A 19902-nucleotide genomic window follows, 5' to 3' on the forward strand; every position below is an offset into this window, starting at 1 on the left:
ATAAGGACTTTATCTGTATTAAAATACTAGATAAATATGACCAAAATAGCATACTATTATTTTGAACAAGGATATTATATTCATATAGATCTTGTTACAATATAAAATTATTGCTTGCAGAGTACCTATATCTAACACCTCCTTCTTGTAATATGTGCAAAAAAGCTTAGATCGAGCCTGTTGAGAAGTACGATTCATAATAGGAGTAGTGACTGGTACATACAAAACAGTCTTGAGTGAAGAGGTAGGAGCATCTGTTGTCAATTGAGTTGTGTGGTCTGCTGTCGTATCTCATAAGCAATGAGAGCTCCCATAACTGAGAGCAAAGTTAAAAATTAAGGCTGATGAAGTAGTTGGTCATCCATAGTTGAATATTCAGGAAGGGAAGGAAACAGTTGAGGCATCTCGTGCCGTTCATACAAGGCTAGCCAGTCTTCGTATGTGGAATCACGTCCAGGAATTATGGAGCATAATTCTATCCAATAGGATTGCATTTTGACCAAAATGAGACAGCAGAGAGGAACTACCTTTGCATTGTATAGCAATGCATTGCAGAAGATATACCTCACGTGTACCGAATGTAAAACCCCATGAATTTGAAAATATAGTGATAAATAATAATAAATGAGTTATATGATATTAAATAGCATTTATTGGTGTTTGAGTATGCTAGAAATTGATTTGAGATCAATTCAATGTATATATTTGAATGTAGGAGTGAAATCATGCACTATATACACGAACCTGAAATCTGGAAAAACGACCAGTTAAGAGTATACGTGTTTTACACACCGATGCAGTTTGAATCTAGAAAAATTCAAAAGACAAAGGTTGTAGGTCTCTTTAACAACTTTCCAACAAATCTTAAATCACCTTATTTGGAGGTTTGAGAAGAACGTTATAACCAAAATACCGAAGGTATTTTTTCCAGTCAAACTAGGTTTCGTGGTTCGGGTCAAACGGGTTTTGTTTCGGATTTGCCTCCATAAATACATGTGTTTTTCATAAAAATTCTTCTCTTTGACGATATCTATGAACCCTAGCAGCCACCCTCTCCTCTCAAAAATCTTAGATCAATTTCTTGTGAGCTTTGTGAGCTTTGTGAAGCAAAATACAGACACGAGGGCGAGATCATCGACGTGTGGCAAGGGAGAACGGGTTGTTTGCACTTTTGGATTGCTTGTTGTTCAATTCAGAGGCTTGCACATGAGATTAAGGCAAGATTATCTACATCCAAACCTTACCCATAGTTTATAAATATGTTTTTATGAGGTAATATGACAGATATGATGCTTAGAACTTAATCTAATGTGAAAAGATTAGATTTTTAATATTAAACTGTAAACAAATGTTAGATCTACATGGTTTTCTTGTTGTTTATGATAAAAAAGTGATAATGATCATTAGTGTTATTTTTAATTTCATTTTAATTATGTTAATAATGTTGAGGACATGTTTAAACCCTAGTTTGATGTTTTATTGAGTTTTAATATGGATTTATTGAGCCTAATAAACTATTTTGAGTATAAAAATAGTTCTTTTATAAAATATGAGTTAAAGATTAAATATTTTTTGTGTTTAAAAGATTATGAATGAATTTTCAGAAGTAAACTAAGATTTGAAAATAATTAAACATGTGATTTAACTTTGTTTTGATGATTCTATCAACGTTTTGATGTTTTCATGCATGTTTAAGGTTTACATGTAATATTTAATATTGTGATTCTTGTTTCATGTGTTGAATATTCTTCAGAGATGTTAATTTAGTATTTGCAACGTTCTATACAAGTTTTAAAATAAGTTAAACAAGTTAGAATCATGAAGCACACACAAACAAGAACCTGCAGTAAGCAGGCTGAGGACCTCAAGTCGGTTGAACGCCGCATAAGGCACGGTCGACCGCCAGACATACCCGAGTATGTGCATCTTTTATCTCATGTTCGCTGATTTTGAGGGATTTTTCCCGATCTGTGTAAGTTATATTATGATGTTTATGGTCTGTTAAACACCTGAGGTGTATTGAACACAAGATATAGGTTCGTACATTGAGATACATGCACGAACACTTGAATACATGTTTCAAAATTGAGTATACATGCATCGTTGAGATGCATAACACATGTTTGAGTTGATAGTTGTTGGAATAACACATGATAATGCATAACCTATCTATGGGGGATGTTCAGTGTGAACATTTATCCCGTAATGAGACCTCGGTTGTACCACACTAGGAGTATTTAGACGTTTTCCCGTAATGAGACCTCGGTGGTACCAATACTCAAAGATGATCGGGGTGTTTCCAGATTAGGCTAATACGCATTCATTCCGTTGTACGATCATCTGGATACATCATCCGGAATAGGGGAGATAAAACTTATTGCCATAGAACGATTGAGTAATAACGTAAAATCCATATGATATTGTGAGAACCTTACAAGAGTATTGTTATTTACTAAAGATATATACACACACACACATAATTGTAGTTTGCTTCCATGCTAGTTACCTAAGAGTATGGTATGATTTTACTTCCATGAATTGCTTCTCTTTACTTCTTAGTTGGGATCAATGATTAGCGATTCATAATTTGAGACATATGGTATATACATGAGAGTTTCCTTATTTGGATTATTTCGCTCGATGTACTAGTCTCATGTTGTGGGCTTCTAATTATTAATTTTCTTTAGATTGTTTATCTTTAGCTCGATGTTAATATTTCGGTATCTACAATTTGAGACATATGATATATACATGAGGGCTTCCTTATTTGGATTATTTCACTCGACGTACTACATCTCGCTTTGTATGTGTCTAAATATTAATTCCGTTAGATATGAGGAAAATAATCTAGGTAGACTATGCTTAATAGGTAGAGTCTCCATTTCATCTAGCAGCCCTTCACCTGGGGACGGATAGAGGTAATCTTGCTATAGCGCTCTGACGCTCTTGTTGTTATTTTTATGTTTTAAATTTCTTTTTAGGCAGCTCAGAGGTCCAAAGAGCTGCAGGATGACGGAGTTCTGGCATAGTCGCCGTCGCATGATTTTACCATTAGAGGATCCACTATAGTTTTATATTTTCATTCAAACATTAAAGTTTCGTTTCCATATTGTAAAGGAAGTGTGCTTTAATTTTGTTTCCAATTGACTCATGATTGAGTTACATCATATTTATTCAGATGTATTACAGATTGTTCAGTTGAGACATGATTTCATATATGAGATATCTTTCTATATCATGTCTATTGTATTTATTTTCTTTAATCTGACTGTTTTGTACCTATAATTCTTTTTGATTTCACTAGAGGATATTACTATGATTGGTGAAATGTGTTAATGCATTGTGTGGGTGCAAGGCAAGTTTCACATCCTTAGATTCACCTTAGACTGCAGCCTTGTGTGAACCCAGAGGCGTCACACCGGAGCACTCTGTGAAGCCCTCTGTGAGACGACTCCACATGGTCTGAGCAGAGGAAAGCAAGTCAATCTTGATCCTTTTCGTGTCTATCTGGATCTGTATGGTCTACTCTCTCGTCTTTGGCACCAACTTGAATAGCAGTGTGAGACCATATCCAACACAGCAAGTAAGAAAATCCATGAAACGAAATTCCTACAACTGATAATCCGAACTCTCCTTGATACAGAGAACACGTGCGGTTTGAAGATCAATATCATCACTACCAGATGTAATAATACTGGAGGAAGTAACAATGCTGATGGACAGTAAAACTGGTCCAGAACTGGTGAGATGATCAAACAGACCAGCACCACATAAGGCATTTGTGACAATGATGGACCACCCCACCCTATCACTTTGATCATTGAGGGGTTGAGGTTGTTTTGGGATCATTTATGAAGGAGANNNGGAACGCCCACAACTAAGTGATAATGGACGGGGAGGCCCACAAAAAATGAAACCCACGACGGATCAACACCGATGTTGAGACGTTGAGATGTCGAGATGGATTGAAACGACGATGCTGTTACTGACTGTGAAATGGCGATGTCATTCATTTGAGGCTGAGAGATGGCTTGAAATGATGATGCCATTAGTTTGAGACAGAGAGATGGTCTTGAAGCAATGATGTCGTTAGTGAATGTGAAACGACGATGCCGTTCGTGTGAGGCCGAGAGACGGCTGGTACGAAGGCCGCGATGCTGCAAGCACGGAGGCGACAACAAAGAGGCTACAATGTGGCGAGGCCAAGATTTGGTAAAAGATTAACCTTACTCTGATATCAGGTTAAAGGAGAGAGAGTCTTGGAGTAAATTTCCCTTAGATTAAGTATTGAATGTGTACACATATATATATATACAAGTAGAGGAGGGTAAGATGTTCTCTCGTAACCGATGTAGGACTAAACCTACTACTAACAAATACAATAATATCAACGTTATGATGTGTTGGGCTTATGATGCTAGTTTCCAAACTTACTTCATTCGACTTGTAGACTGTCTGGTTGTCAGAAAATTAGAACTGACATTCTGCATGAAAGGTCATTTGATTTTAGGGAAAATTGCTTTTTAGCCCTCCAGATTTGCTGACACCCCTCTTGACCCAAATTTGTATGCAACAAACCCCTTGTGACTGTATTCAGCTACAAATAAAAACTAAAATACACATTTTTCCCCAGACGTCACATCAATTCAACGTGCCTTTCAAGGGGAGAGTCTCACTTTCTTTCCCTCTCTAAGTCTTTATTCTTCTTAAAGTTCCCTAACCCGAAAAGCTTGATTTTGATCTTCTTCAAAGTGCGGGCGGAGCCGGAGGACGAGGTGGTGGTTGTGGAATCAGAGGAGATTAGGGTTGAGATAACGCCAATGATGAAGATGGAGGAGATGGTGCGGTCGTGGCCTGATCCGATGAGAAGCACTGGGCTGATGCCCTCAACTAGCTTCACCTTTTGGGCCCAAATGAGTTTCTTGTCCCCTTCATCTTCATATAATACTTTGGGCAAGCTCCCCTCCCTCTCTCAACATACTCATGGATCAAACAGGGCCGGTTCTAAGATTTTAAGGGCCCTGTACGAAAAGTAAACACATGCCCTTCTCTATATACAAAATTTTAATAAATTCTAATTTGAATCCCTAAAATGCTAGGGAACAAAATGTTACTGATCAGACATTAAAATGTTACCTGAATTTTTTGTATCTGGATAGTCTTTAATATACTTTTCAAGTGCTATTTTCCATTCTTCATCTCTTCGGTCACCTATATAAAATGTTACTGATCAGATAAATGCATGTGATCCAACCTTAATAAAGCTTTCCAATAGAGCAAATAGTCCATAATAAGAAATACTTGCATATTATGTTCCTCTTGTATCTGTGCTTAACTTCATAAGAGATATCGAAGCCTTTAGCATCAAAAAGTATCATCGAATAATTGTCCTTGCATTTTTAGCTGCAAAATCACCAATTAAGCCTTTTACATCAATTTTATCTATAAAATCATTTTCAATGGATATCAAAGCTAGTCCATTTAGTCTTTCTTGTGACATGGTCGATCTTAGATAAGATTTTAATAATTTTAATTTTGAAAAACTTCTTTCTACATATGCGACTATAACATGTATAGTCAATAATATTCTATAAGCAATACATGCATTTGGAAAACAATTTCGTATTTTTAAGAAATTCAGTATATCAATAGCCATCTTTATTTTTTTTGGTAAAATATTTCGTAAGATTTTTAGTTCTCCAAATAAATCTTTCCCATTAAGATCAGAAAATGTTTTATATTTTAGAAAATTTTTAAGATTATCACAACATGCTTTCAAAATTATTATCATCTAATGAATTTAACTTTTCTGAACCAAATAAAAATCCAAAATATCTTCAAATACTTTATATTGCTCAAACCTTTTCTTTAGTGAACCAATAGCTTGATCTACAATATCCAAAAATAATTGATTCTAAAATATTCTTCAGCTGATTATGTTGTCTGCTCATTAACATTCTCATCAAATTATATTTTTCTATAGATTTGACGTTTTACTTGAAATATAGAATTAATTTTCATTTCAGTAGCAATTTCTTTAACAATTGTCATAGCTTGTGTGAGCCCAACTTCTCTATAATCCTCAAAAAACCTAATCAATCATTTTACTTGATATATAGTAATATCAATAAGCATGTCTTTAGATTGTAAAGATTTACTAAGTAAGTTAAAAGCAAACAATATATCATACCAAATAATTATACTTAATAAAAATTTAAAATTTCCAATTCCATGTGTTGCTAAAGAATCTGTTTCACTCCTTATTTTGGAGTCATTATCAGTTTATGCTAACTGAAGTATTGCTTCTCTTATTCAAGAAATGAGAACATGCACTTGATCTGATTAAATGCATGTTCTCATTTCTTGAATAGAATTCATGAAGCTTCATAGTTAACAGCGTAATAAGATACCTTGCGCACTTGTAATGGATGAAGTTGTTGAATTTCCCTTGATTGAAAGGATGAAGAAGACTCATTCACTCATTTCCATTACTTTTTTTGCTCAATTGTTACTTCTAAACACTAACGTTTGTGAAGAGGAAGAAAAGGAAGGACAAAGAGGCAATTTTCACTGATAAAAGTTAGATATCAGTAACATTTAGCAAAAAAAAGTTATATTTAAATGCTATTTAAGACACTAAAATATTAAATAGTACTAGAAATTTAACATGTAAAATTGCACATGATATGAAAAAGTTTTAAAAATATTTTATATATTTATATGTAAAGAAAGTGTGCATTTGATTCTCAAAATATATGAAGAGAGGATGTGTGTGATGATATATAATTGTTGTTTTAAGAAAAAAAACACTATTCCTGTCCACTTTCTTCTATCACTTTTTATTTTTCTAAAACAAACTTATCATTTTTGTTCCTATCATAATATAAATACAGGTCAATGTTAGTTCTTTCATATACACATGAAGATATGATATGGAATATTCTAGAAGAAAAAGAATGAGAAAGAAAATAAAATAAAATATCTCCTTAATGACATTACCTTCTTGCCCTCCCAACTATAAATAAGCTGAGGATATGTTCTCCAACCTTTTTTTTTAACTTTTTTGCCACCCTTACTAAGAGTTTTATGTATGAATACATATACATATCATGGTAGATGTATAAAGTTCTACAAGAAGAAGAAAGAGAAGAAAAGAAAAAATATCTCTTTTATTAAATTAGTTCTTTGCCATCTTAACTATAGTTAAAATGAGAAATCCCCCAATCTTTTAACATTTTTATTACCCCCACTAATTTTTTATATGTCAGTATGAATACTTATTTGTTATTGGTGATATTAGATCATTAGATGTTACATTTTGTTTTTTACATGTGATTTTTTGCTAATAAATAAAACATTTATTTTTTTATTGCGTCATACATTAATAACTAAATATGACATTTAAATATAAAAATAAAAATGTAACAAATATGACATGTAAGATCCAGAAGTCACAAACATTTTAATTCCAAACCCTCGTAAGCCAAAACAATCTCCTATCAAAAGTGGCTTATAATCTATTTTTTCATCAAGCACTTTGGCAAATGGGTTGATTAGAATTCATCATTATTGTCAAAATGATCAAATTAGATGTGACAATGAGTTTACATATTGAGTAGACTCTAAAATTATCTTAACTGTTGAGCAGTAAACTTGACTATACACATCTACAATGTTCATTAATAGATTTAGACTAAGGGTGCTAAACCGTATTTGTATTCGAAGAAATATTCATAATCGTATCCATTAGGATACGGATATGGTTACTCAAATCTACAAACAATAAGATATGATTACGGATATGGTTTTGTAGAGAAAGATCTGGATCCAAATCCAGAATATCCGAATACATATTAGTCATCGTATTATGATAGTTTTAATCCTTAGATTATGGATTTGAGGTTATTTTGATGATCAAGATGTCTAATCTTAGCTTTTTAGATATAATGAACATATTAAGGAACAATTTTTTAGCTTAGGAACTATATATATTTATTCAATATCATCTAGTTTTCTCATTTCCAATTTATATTCTCTTGCATATCCGCTTATATATCCGCATGTATATCTGTATCAATATCTGATTTTAGCGGATATGGTTAGGAATTTTCCTTACCAATATATATCAGTATGTGTATCCGTATCCGAGATGGGTAAGCGGATATGGATATGGTAAGTATCATATCCAAGTTGTATCTGGACCGAATGCACCCCTAATTTAGACTGCTCACTTTCACTATCCCTAGTTTAAAAAAAAAAGCTCATTCTTTATGAAATTCTCAACCTCTTCATCCTCTTGATTACTTTTTTTCTCGAACTAAAACTCTAGAATTCGCATAGATCAAGACTCTTCTTCTCCAGCAGTGCTCGAGATCTCAACATTCAATGAGTCAAAATTTGTCCATCTTTGCCACCGCACCATCTCCGGTACAGTCGCCAGTGACGATGACTCCTCAAACGATGTCACGATCATATCCAACAGTACTAGCTTTCAAATTTTAAAAAATAAAATACTGAACCTCATCACATTGATCTCGATCTCTTGGCTTGATCTTTATATTACATCATTTTCTTCAAATCAAAGCTAAAATTCCTCTCTAGATTGTTTCAAAATGAAGAGCCAAACTCGGAAGAGAGAGTAATAACAGAGAGGAAATGGCTGCATTTTTTAGCCATAGAAGGAGAATGAAGCTAAGAAAATAATTAAAGGGTAGAAATGGAAAAGAATAAAACTGATGAGCTATCAAGTGACTGTAGGGAGGCAAAGAGATATTTCTTTGATTTCAGGGGCTTGTGAGCATATGAATTTTTTTCAGGGGTGTGGACGAATAGATTTCCAGACCCAGCTAGCTCACTAGTAAAAAACAGGACAGCGCAAATGGTCGGAATTGCCCAAACGGTTACAATCATTTGGGCTAAAGCCGTTGGGAAAAAGTCTACCCCAACGGTCGCCCAAATGGTTGTAACCGTTTGGGCAAAATCCCAAACGGTTGTAACCGTTTGGGCAAAATCCCAAACGGTTGTAACCGTTTGGGATTTTGCCCAAACATTTATAATCATTTGGGATTTAATAAATTGTTAAATGGTTAAAACTGTTTGGCCAAATGTTAGCCCAAACGGTTAAAACCGTTTGTGCAGTTTTTCGCCCAAACGGTTTTAACTGTTTGGCCTGTTTAGTGTCCAAACGGTTTCAACCATTTAGGCTATTTCTTTTACTATTTTTTAATTTTGACTTTTTTATTTATCTACCTGTTTATATACACATCTCACACAATAATTACTCAACATCTCACAATAAAATCAAAGTATTCTCAAACTTTACTAAATATCCATTGTTATATATTCATATACAATGTTTACTTAATATACAATATTAGAGATAAACATAAACATACACAATGATTATTTCCAATCTCTCACAATGAAAAACATCTAATATTATATATTTGTCTCTAATATCCAAAATGTCCAACATAATATATCCAGTAAAGGAACAGAAGAAATTCCTCGAAGAATGTCCTCCTGAGACAAACCCAAACGCCTCAATCTGCAAATATCCTAACAAGATTCTCCTGTGATAAACCTTGAGAACTGGAAGTAGAAGTGTTAGTAGTCGAAGCAGGACGAGCAGAATGTTGTATATAGGCTGCGGGCTGAGGAATTAGAGCAGGACGAGTAAAAGATGATGGATCATTAGGAGTGCGAGCAGGACAATCGCCCTGAGAATTAACCTGTAAAGTAATAGCAATGTATGAGTATATACGTGCCTGAGTGTGAAGTCTATGCGTATGTTTATGTGTATATAAGTATCAGATGTATGCATATTTGTGTATGCTAGTGCACATATGTATGCGAGAGTGTGTATATTAGCATATTTACCATATTGTTATTAATCCAATGCATCTGAGACCTAAGCTCCTACCTGAGACTATCCATCTCAGCTACCCGATCTCTGAGACTATCCATCTCAGGTACCCGAGCTCTAAGATGAGCAACCTCGCGATGTAGCTCCTGATTAGAAGTGTCAATTTCTGTTATGTTAGACACCCTCAAATAATACCGAGTGACACCAATGTCCATGGCTCTTTCATAACCACCGTGATGCCCTCCGTGCAGGGAATCTAACATCTGGGTGAAAGAAAGTGTATTATCCTCTGGGGTTGAATCGACCCCTGATGAGGTTACCTTTTCGATGACCCGCTCCTATACGATACAAAGTGTTCAGATATATTTAAGAAAAATTTAAAAACATAATAGAAGTATGATTATAGCAGATTAATCAGCAAACGCACTCTACTAAATGGAAAAATGACTGTAAAAAAGAAATAATCACTTCCAAATACATGTATTGCCCGTGCACAATACTAGCAGTTAGGGAGGTTGCAAATGTATCATGTAAGATGCTAAATATATTGTTCATGCAAAATTCCCCAAGTAGATGGTTAGAAAGAACATGCAAGACATAAAGTGTAAATGGCTGCAATGAAAATATAGGTTGGTGCAAAAACAGTGACAGGAGTGTTTTAAGTAACCCATGATAACAAAATGTAACTAGCATACAATGCAAATGGCCAAAACATTAGTCCCTGCTGATGAAGATAAAAAATATTGGCATACAATGCTTCATCTAAAAATTACTCTTCTTTGTTTGCACAAACTTTAGAAAGGTTGTATACAAGATAAATATTCACGTGCATCAATTGTTCAATTACATAAACAAGATGAGAACAAATATAAGTGATTTTTAAAGCAAAATAGAAGTATGATTATAATATAAAAGCACATAAGGCTTCATCTAGAACACTTACACAATACTCCTTAGTCCTGTTGTCCGGATATGTATACTCTCTGGTGATCTTATCTACTGATGACGAGTGGGTACCCAAATATAGTTTCAACATTGTAGTTGTGCCACCATCCTCAATGATTTGACATTTTTGCAATTCACCAAAAATATGTTGTATAATCGATCAAAACATTTAAGAATTATATAGTCTGAATTTTAATTAGTTGTAAGAAGCAAATTTACCAATTGTTCCATAGCCCGACACATGTTCCTCGAGTCACCTGTATAGGTTGCTCTACCATGCAAATTTGACATCCGATTCTGCGCATTACGTCTTGCCGCCTTCTGCATGTTATTACAATATTTAGATTTGTAATCAAACAAAGGCAAAATTAATTACTAACTAAACAATTGATTTAAATTAAACTACACACCTTCTTGTCCTTTGATGTGTTTCAACATGTGCCTCATTCCAATTACTATGCACTGCACGTATTTCATCCTTGTGTAATCTAATGTCAAAATGAGTAGTTAATGTGAGAAGTATATTATGTCATATAAACATATATAGTTATGCGAAATAGACATACTCTCTAACTTCTCCAAGGCATTTGAGATTGAGAAGGATAAAGCGATTAATCTTCTTGATAAATGCATGCGTTATTCTATTATAATTCGGCTTTTTAGATGGTTCGTCATGGATCATAACAGGCCTGTTGAGTTTTGTCGCAATGTCTTCATCCAGATAACGGGAACAAAAAGTGGTTACCTCCTCTAGCAGATAACCTTCCATATTTAAACCCTCTGGTCGATTTCTATTACAAATATAATTATTCAGAGTGAGAAGGTACCTACAAAAGCTTACACTAAATTATCGCATTCAAGCTGTAAAATAAAAATATATCGATTATGTTATCTGAAAAACTAAAGGTACCTTTCGATGGGGTACATCCATCAATATTGTACCGGTCCGGCAAGCCTATCCTCGGTTGCAAGATGAACACTCAGATGTATAATGATATCAAAGAATGATGGAGGAAAAATTGGCTCAAACTTGCACAAAATTAAGGGAATTTCAGCCTCTAGCTTCTTCAACTTATCATCCTCAATGTTTTTAACGCACAATTCCCGAAAGTATCTGCAAAGATCGTTGATTATTGAAGATGCTCCATAATAATATGGTGATCATGACTCTTCAACCCTTCGATCTTGCCTTTAACAATCTTTATTTTCTTACTAAATGATCCTGAAAACCCCGTAGTAACCTTCAACTCATGTAACACCTGAAGAAACTTTTTCTTCTCATCTGGTGACATGTGATACACATCATTAGAGAGTAAAAATTGGTCAGGATTGCCTGCCTTTTGTCTATGATGTAACTCTTTTCTAATGTTCCACGCCTGGAGATCCTTTCGAGCTTTGAGGTTATCTTTTAATTTTTCATCTTTACAAAGAAGTAAGTTAAGTATGTGCTCAAATACTCCCTTCTCAATGTGCATAACATCTAGATTGTGTCGCACTTTATTTGTCTTTCAGTAGGGTAGTTCAAAGAAGATATTTTTCTTGTTCTATCCCTATGGTGTTTCTTACCTTCCTTTAACTTTTTCGAAAGTCACGTTGTTTTTACCATTCCACTGAGTAAGTATATCCTCTTCGGATAATGAGTCTAGACGCGGGCAATTCTCTTTAGTACCATCAAAGTGGATGATGTCATCTCTGTATGGATGAATTTCATCCAACATGTGCCAATGTCCGTAATAACAAGTCTTATTGCTAAAGGGTAGTCTTCTCGATGTTGTCTGGAGATCATAGTAAGGACATGCAGTGTAACCATGTACAGACCAACCAGATAGCATTCCGTAGGGAGAAAAATCGTTGATTGTCCACATTAAGACTGCACGCATGGTGAAGTTTATCCTTGTGTCTGCATCGTATGTCTCCACACCATCGATGAATAAAGACTTTTAACTCTTCGATAAGAGGTCGAAGATAGACGTCAATATTGTTTCCCAGTAACTTTGGACCATTAATAAGAAGAGGTATCATGAAATATGATTGGTCCATAGCCAACCACAATGAGAAGTTATAAACCATCATCATAATGAGCCATGTACTGTGGGGATTGCCCTTAAAGCTGAAGGGGCAAAAGCCATCACTAGCCAATCCCAACCTGATATTACGAGGTTCCTGACTAAATGTTGGGTGCCTACTGTCAAAATCCTTCCATGCAGGCGTATCTCTAGGATGACTCATTCGACCATTTTTACTTGGACGTGCACGGTGATGCCAAGTCATCACCACTGCTGTCTTCTTACACTTGAATAGCCTCTGTAGCCTCTGTGTAATGAGAAAGTATCGTACTATCTTAATAGGTATATGCTTCTTCTGACCATGTACTTTCTTCTTATATCTAGCCTCTCTGCAAGTAGGATACTCCGTCTTATCTGAATTTTTCTTTCCAGTAAATTATACAATCATTGGGACATGCATGTATCATCTCACACTTCAGACCCAAATTAGACATTATGTTTTGAGCTTCGTACCAACTCTCAGGCACATGGTTTCCTGGAGGCATAGAATTTTTAAGAAACTTGAGGAGCGTCGTAAATGACTTGTTGCTCCATTTATTTAGACATTTAATCTGAAATAGATGGACGAACCATGACAGCGTTGAGTATTTTGCATTCTCATAAATGGGCCTCCTAGCATCATTCATGTATTTATCATAATTGTCTTCACGATGTCCTCCTCCGAAAGGAGGATCTTCATTAGGGTTAGTGTTACAAAGAGCTACCTCAACCATTTCCTCCATTTCCTCATCAAGAAATAAGTCGTCTTCTTCTTCTTGTTCTTCATCTGCATCACTGAGACCTTTAATTTGTCCATGATATACCCAAGTTTTGTAATCGCTAACAAAACCATTCTTCACAATGTGAAGTTCTACTTCTTCCTCCAATTGATGCAACCTATTCGCGCATAATTTACATGGACAAATAAGTCTCTCATGTCGGACCATATTGTGTCTACGTACAAAGTCCATGAAAGCACTAACTCCATTAACAAATATAGATTGCATGCGTTCTCCATGACCCAAAACATCCAATCCTTATCTCTGATGTAGTTACAGGCCATGCTAAATAAAATGATTTATCAATAATGACTTCTAAAAACATGGATTTAGGGAATAAGCTAAGCATGATCATAACTTTGCTTCGAATATAGGGTTACAATTAAAAGCCAAAAACTTTAAAAACGTTTATCTTATTAAATAAAATAGAAAATATGTAACTATTATATAAATCATGAGGTATTAATGTAACTCATAATTTAAGAAGTGTCTAGCGGAAAACAATAGTCGCTCATATGTTACTCGAGTACTTCTATCATGAAGCTGTACTCATACCCAACACGTACCCGACACTTACCCGTACCCAAACTTCATGAACACTCCTTGAATATATGCATACTTTTATTCTTACATATGCTCAATTATATGATATATGTTTTAATTTAAAACACTTGTCAACCTGTATATCTATATGTGGAACATACATTTGAAAAGAATAGTTCGTTGGAAAAATGGTAACATTTAGATTTCAACAGCGTTTGGGATTATACATGGTTATCTTCTTCAGCCCAAACATCATTGAAAAAAGTTCAAGATTTGTAAACATTTAGATTTCAACCTGTATAATCTCAGGAAAAAATAGAAAGATTCAGCATATAACTTCCTCATAAGATCATCAAAGTTTTTTTTAACATTAAACAAGAGTGTCAAATTCCGCTAAGCACAACATTCAAATGGATGTATAGTACTAATTCATACACAATCCATGATCATAAAAACATAAAAGATAAACTTTAATCGGAAAAACCTTAATAAAAAATATGATGATATAATCACAAAACAAAAAAAAAAAAAAATAGGGCAAGTGAATCAGGGTTTTCTTTCTTTTTTTTTTTACCAAGGGTTTGGAGTTCCTCTTGTTGATGGATGATGATGGCTAAGTAGGAAGATCGCCGGAGATGGTTGGATTTGATGGTCGCGGGGGATGGAGCTGAGGATTCGACGACTGTGGAGATAGCTTCAAGAGGGTCTGCAAGCGGATCTGAGAGGACGTACCGGAGGAGCTAGGCGAATATAGCTTCAAGAGGATCTACAAGCGGAGGAGCGACCGGAGGAGCAGCGGCACGAGAGTGATGCAGATTTGAGAGTCGATCTCTAGAGCAGCGGCACGAGAGAGAGCGGATTTGAGAGACGTTGATCTCTGGAGCAGCGGCACGAGGGAGAGGGGATTTGAGAGTCGATCTGTGGAGGTGAATTAGGATTTTTTTTTTTTGAAACAGGTGGTGGCGGCGGATTTGAGAGGGTGAAATTTTTGACGCCGCTGAGTGAAAATTTTGGGGGAGAAGGTGCGTGTGGGTCGACAGAAATTGAAAAATTTTCTTAAAAACCCTAACATAACTTATAAACGGGTGCAACCGTTTGTGCTAATATTCACAAACGGTTTCACCCATTTGGGCTCTTCGTTTGGGTTTTTCTAATAACCCAAACGGGTTCAACCGTTTAGGATAACACAGTCCAAATGGTTTAAACCGTTTTGACTGTTTTGACTTGTCCAAATTGTTCTAACACTAGTTTGGACTATCCTATTTTGTACTAGAGCAGTTAGAAGCAATTTAAATTGCTTTGTAGCATCTTGGATCTAGAAATATATCCGCCCAGCCCTCAGGAGAAAAATCAAAAGCCCATAACTTCCTAGACCAAAAGAAACAATCATTTACCCCTCACGGCACCTTACAGCTCATATATTTCCCCCCTTATTACCTTCTTACACCTTCCAAACTATGAGTAGTCACCTATTTTTCATCGGTATATGGAGCACCTCCCACAGGCTATGCGAGCAGGCACCTATCATTGATGCTGTTTGGACGTTTCAAGAATGTTTTTCTTCGTTTGGAAATTTCGTTAATACCATATTTGTTTAGGTTGCTACAGATATGGGGTCTTTTCCAAGGGTAGGGATTTTTTATTGAGATTCAATAAAGATTTATTAAATAAATAATGTAGAAATTAAACATGTCGGAGCCACCGAAGTTGTTTGTCGTAGCCGCCGAAGATGTTTGTCATAGCTGCCGAGGGAAGCATGAAGGCTATGCAAAACCCCCTCGACGGCCTCAAAATCTAAAAAGATGGGAGAAGTTGCAAGGATCGGGTTGGCTCTGATATACTATGTACAGAAAATAAAAAAGGCAAAAGATTATTTATCTAATCCCAATCTCTCTTAAATAAAGGTTAGGAGGAAATTACAAAATAGATATAAGATAAAATCATATCTAATCACATCTCATAATACTCAACAATATCTCATAATTTATATCTACTAAATCTACTAGTACCAGATATCAATAACATCTTAACAATATTCTAAAGCATAAAAACATTTCATGAATAATGATAACATTTAGGAAGACTAATTAATTATAGAAACATATTTAATGTCTTCTAAACATAAGAGATCAATTAGGGTATTTGGGTGTTTTATTAGGATTATGGGTCGGGTGGGGAACCAAAAACCAAACACAGTAACAACCTTTCAAAATGTTAGCCAATATCGGCCGATATTTGCTCAAGAAAATATCAGCCAATATTTCGCATATATCGGAAAATGGTAAAAAAAAAATCAAAAAACACTATAATTTCATAAATATCATTGCGAGAGGGCTTTAAAACTGATATATCGGTCAATATAGCGACATGTCGGCCGATTCTTACTATAGTGGACAAACCTAGGAGATTGTGTGAAATTTACCCTATATATAATAATATAAATGTGTAAATATACACTTTATGGATATACATATTCACACAGAGATACACACACATACACACATACCCACACACACATACAGAGTTGAGTATCCACTTAAAGGCATAACCTCTCATCCGCTTAACTTTTTACCTATGATTTTGCTTTGAGATTCTTGCTAGTATGTGATGCACATCAAGACAAACATCTCAAAGATTGTATTAATGTGTATCACAAATCTTTTTAAAAAACTTTAATGGGTAGGAAGTTAGGTGGACAAGTCCTCTTGTACACTTAAGTAGATTGAAGCTCAATTCTCTGTGTGTGTGTGTGTGTGTCAGTGTGCGGTTTGTGTGCGTATAGGTGTGGAGGCAAGTACGTATACAGGGCATGCATAGGTTTGTGTGCTTGGCACGAGTGTGTGCATGCCCATGCGTGCACACGTGGGTGGGCATGATGGGTGCATGTGTGTATGCATGTGTGTGTCGGTGTATATGTGAATATGTATATGATATATACATGAGTGTGATTATATGCGTGCACACACACATACGATATATACATTATTAATACATTCACACATATATATATGAGGACCCAAAGGTTGAGTCCTCCAGTAACATTATGCACCTGCAACCGTCATCTGAGACTACTGCTACTGGTATGGTTTATAGTGATTACTAGATATAGATGGTTAGCTTTAACTACATTCCAAGCTAAATTGTTGCCAGTAATCCCTACGCATAATATCTAGTCTTGATAATCACCATCAAACACCCATCAGGCAAGAAAATAGTGACTTATGATATAAATCTTCGGGCTTCTTGGTTTACTATTAAGTAAAGGAACTATTCTACAAGTTGTCATAATTAAGTACTCATGTCCTTGGATATCAAGAGACTAGTAAGTAAATAATACTTTGTATTTGTGAACGCGTGGGACAGCCTGGCAAATTGCAGGCGCGTGAATGGGTAAGGGCCTGGCATCTCAAATCACGTGAACGGGTAAACATCTAAGGTCCAGCGGGTAAACATCTAAGGCCCAATGTTTTCTCCTATAAATTGTCTATTGGTCCCTAGGGTTTTATGAGTGGGGAAGTTTACTCGGCTGCAGGAATTAAAAACGCCTGGGAACAGCAACTTGGGAAAAGCTGCGGGAAGAAAAGAAAACAGAGAGAACCGCTGGGTATTTTTTGAGCGGCTGGGTACTTGAGAGGAGAGAGAAAATAGGGTTTTACAAAAGAGAGGTTTATTTCTTTTGGGTAAAAATCAGATCTTTTTTTTTCTTTGAGACGAGCTTGTGGATTGTACAAGTCGTCGGTGTTCTTCTCATAGTGGAATCTCCCCTCACCCCTCCCGTGGACGTAGGCAAGTTTGCCGAACCACGTAAATCTCGTGTATTTACTGTTTTCTGGGTTGTTGGCTATTGCTTGTAGGTTCCCTCAATATTCGGTCTTAGAGCTTATGAGAGGAAGAGTGTATATTTTACTTTGATGAAATATATCACTTTCAATTCTTGTTTCCTTTGAGAAATAAGAATTTCATTATCTATTCTCGTTTCCTTTGAGAAACAAGAATATAGAGGTTGACTTGTGCTTTTGAGACAACAAAAGCCAGGGCTTTCTCTCAGGTGATATCGCTTCCGCGGCGGCGGGCGTGACTCTGCGCCCAACAATTGGTATCAGAGCTGTTATTCAGATTGGGAGTGGTGTAGCTTCTGATTTGAGGTCGACAATTTCCTGAGAGAAGCAGATTTATTAATACAAGCGGAGAATGGCGTCAACAAGTAAAACAGTTAAAGTGGGAAAATACGAGATTGAAAAATTCAATGGGAAGAATGATTTTTCCTATTGGAGGATGCAGATGAAGAACACGTTGATTTCGCAGAAATTGCACAAAGCTTTGGCGGGAAAAGAGAAGAAGCACAAGGATATGTCTGATGAGGATTGGGAGGAGCTGGATCTGGAAGCACGGGCGTCGATTATCCTTTGCCTTGAAAGGGATGTAGCTTTCTTGGTAGATGGAGAGGAAACGGCTGCGGGCGTGTGGTTGAAGTTAGAAAGCACCTTCATGACGAAGAGTCTAACAAACCGGATCTATTTGAAATCCAAATTGTATACTTGCAAGATGGAGGAGGGCTCATCACTCCGGGAATACATCAACAAGTTCGATAGGATAATATCGGATTTGAAGGACATCGATGTGACTGTAGAAGACGAGGATCAGGTGCTTCTACTACTTCTATCTCTGCCGAAATCTTATGAGAACCTGGTGCAAACACTGATGCTTGTGGGAGACAATTTGACGATGGATGAGACTAGAACGGCGCTTCTAGGGGATGACCTTCGAAAGATTGCAACCGGTGACATGACTACTGGTGGTAACAAAGAACAAGCGCAGGGATTGTTTGCTAGAGGAAGGAGCAATGAGCGAGGAAAAGGCAAGGGAGGAAAGTCTAGATCTAAATCGAGACCCCTTGCGGGACGAGCGTGCTTCAAATGCGGTGAAGTTGGGCATTTCAAGGTCGACTGTCCTAACAAGAGAGTAGGTGGGAAAAAGAACAACAACAAGACCGAGAGAAGAGAAGGCAAGGAAGAGGCGAGTTACGCATCGGAGGAAGGGAGCGATAAAGAATGCTATGTTGTTACGGGTGGCGAAGATACCTCCGGTAAGTGGATACTTGATTCGGGTTGCTCTTACCACATGTGCCTAAACAGGAAGTTGTTTACTACCTATAGAAGCATTGATGGTGGAACCGTATTGATGGGAAATAACCATGCTTGTAAAACGGTTGGGCTCGGTGATATAAAAATCAAGATGCATGATGGAGTGGTCAGAACCCTAACGGACGTGCGGCACGTTCCCGACTTGCGGAAGAATCTTATCTCAGTGGGTGCATTGGACTCTGGTGGCTGCAAGATTGTTACAGAGAACGGAGTAAAGAAGGTTGTTCGAGGTTCCCTAACAGTGATGAAGGGTGTTCGTCACGGTAATCTATATACTCTCTCGGGTACGACGGTGACAGGAGATGCAGCGGTTGGAACTGATGGAAGTGGTGGAGACCCATGTGAGCACACCCGGTTATGGCATAGGCGGCTTGGGCACATGTCAGAGAAGGGTCTGGTTCTGCTTGGTAAGGAGGGTTTGCTGAAGAATCTGAAGAAACCTTGTATGGATTTTTGTGAGGATTGTGTGTATGGAAAGGCGCACAGGGTCCAATTCTTGAAAAGCAATCACAAGAGCAGAGGTATACTAGATTATGTGCACACGGATGTTTGGGGTCCGGCTCAGACAACTTCCAAGGGTG

At 36.4% G+C, this 19902-nt stretch overlaps 1 protein-coding gene across 5 annotated transcripts; it reads right to left on the minus strand.

Annotated features, from left to right (window-relative positions):
- On the minus strand, positions 9309–15225 carry LOC109820056. 5 transcript variants are annotated; one of them, XM_020386112.1, is made up of 6 exons: positions 14752–15221; positions 11221–11298; positions 11030–11128; positions 10809–10919; positions 9923–10203; positions 9316–9731 (listed from the first exon to the last, which is right to left on the minus strand). In XM_020386112.1, the coding sequence occupies exons 3-6, from the start codon at positions 11099–11101 to the stop codon at positions 9662–9664; spliced, it is 534 nt and encodes a 177-aa protein (XP_020241701.1). In that variant the 5' UTR covers positions 11102–11128; positions 11221–11298; positions 14752–15221; the 3' UTR covers positions 9316–9661. The 5 variants fall into 5 exon arrangements, 3 of the variants coding, with proteins under 3 accessions (XP_020241701.1, XP_020241700.1, XP_020241702.1); XM_020386111.1 differs by having other exon boundaries at positions 11030–11131; XR_002241712.1 differs by having other exon boundaries at positions 9309–9731; positions 9880–10203; positions 10809–11131; positions 14752–15223.

This window comes from Asparagus officinalis, chromosome 8 (genome assembly GCF_001876935.1).
Source record: "Asparagus officinalis chromosome 8, Aspof.V1, whole genome shotgun sequence".
Lineage (NCBI taxonomy): Eukaryota > Viridiplantae > Streptophyta > Magnoliopsida > Asparagales > Asparagaceae > Asparagus > Asparagus officinalis.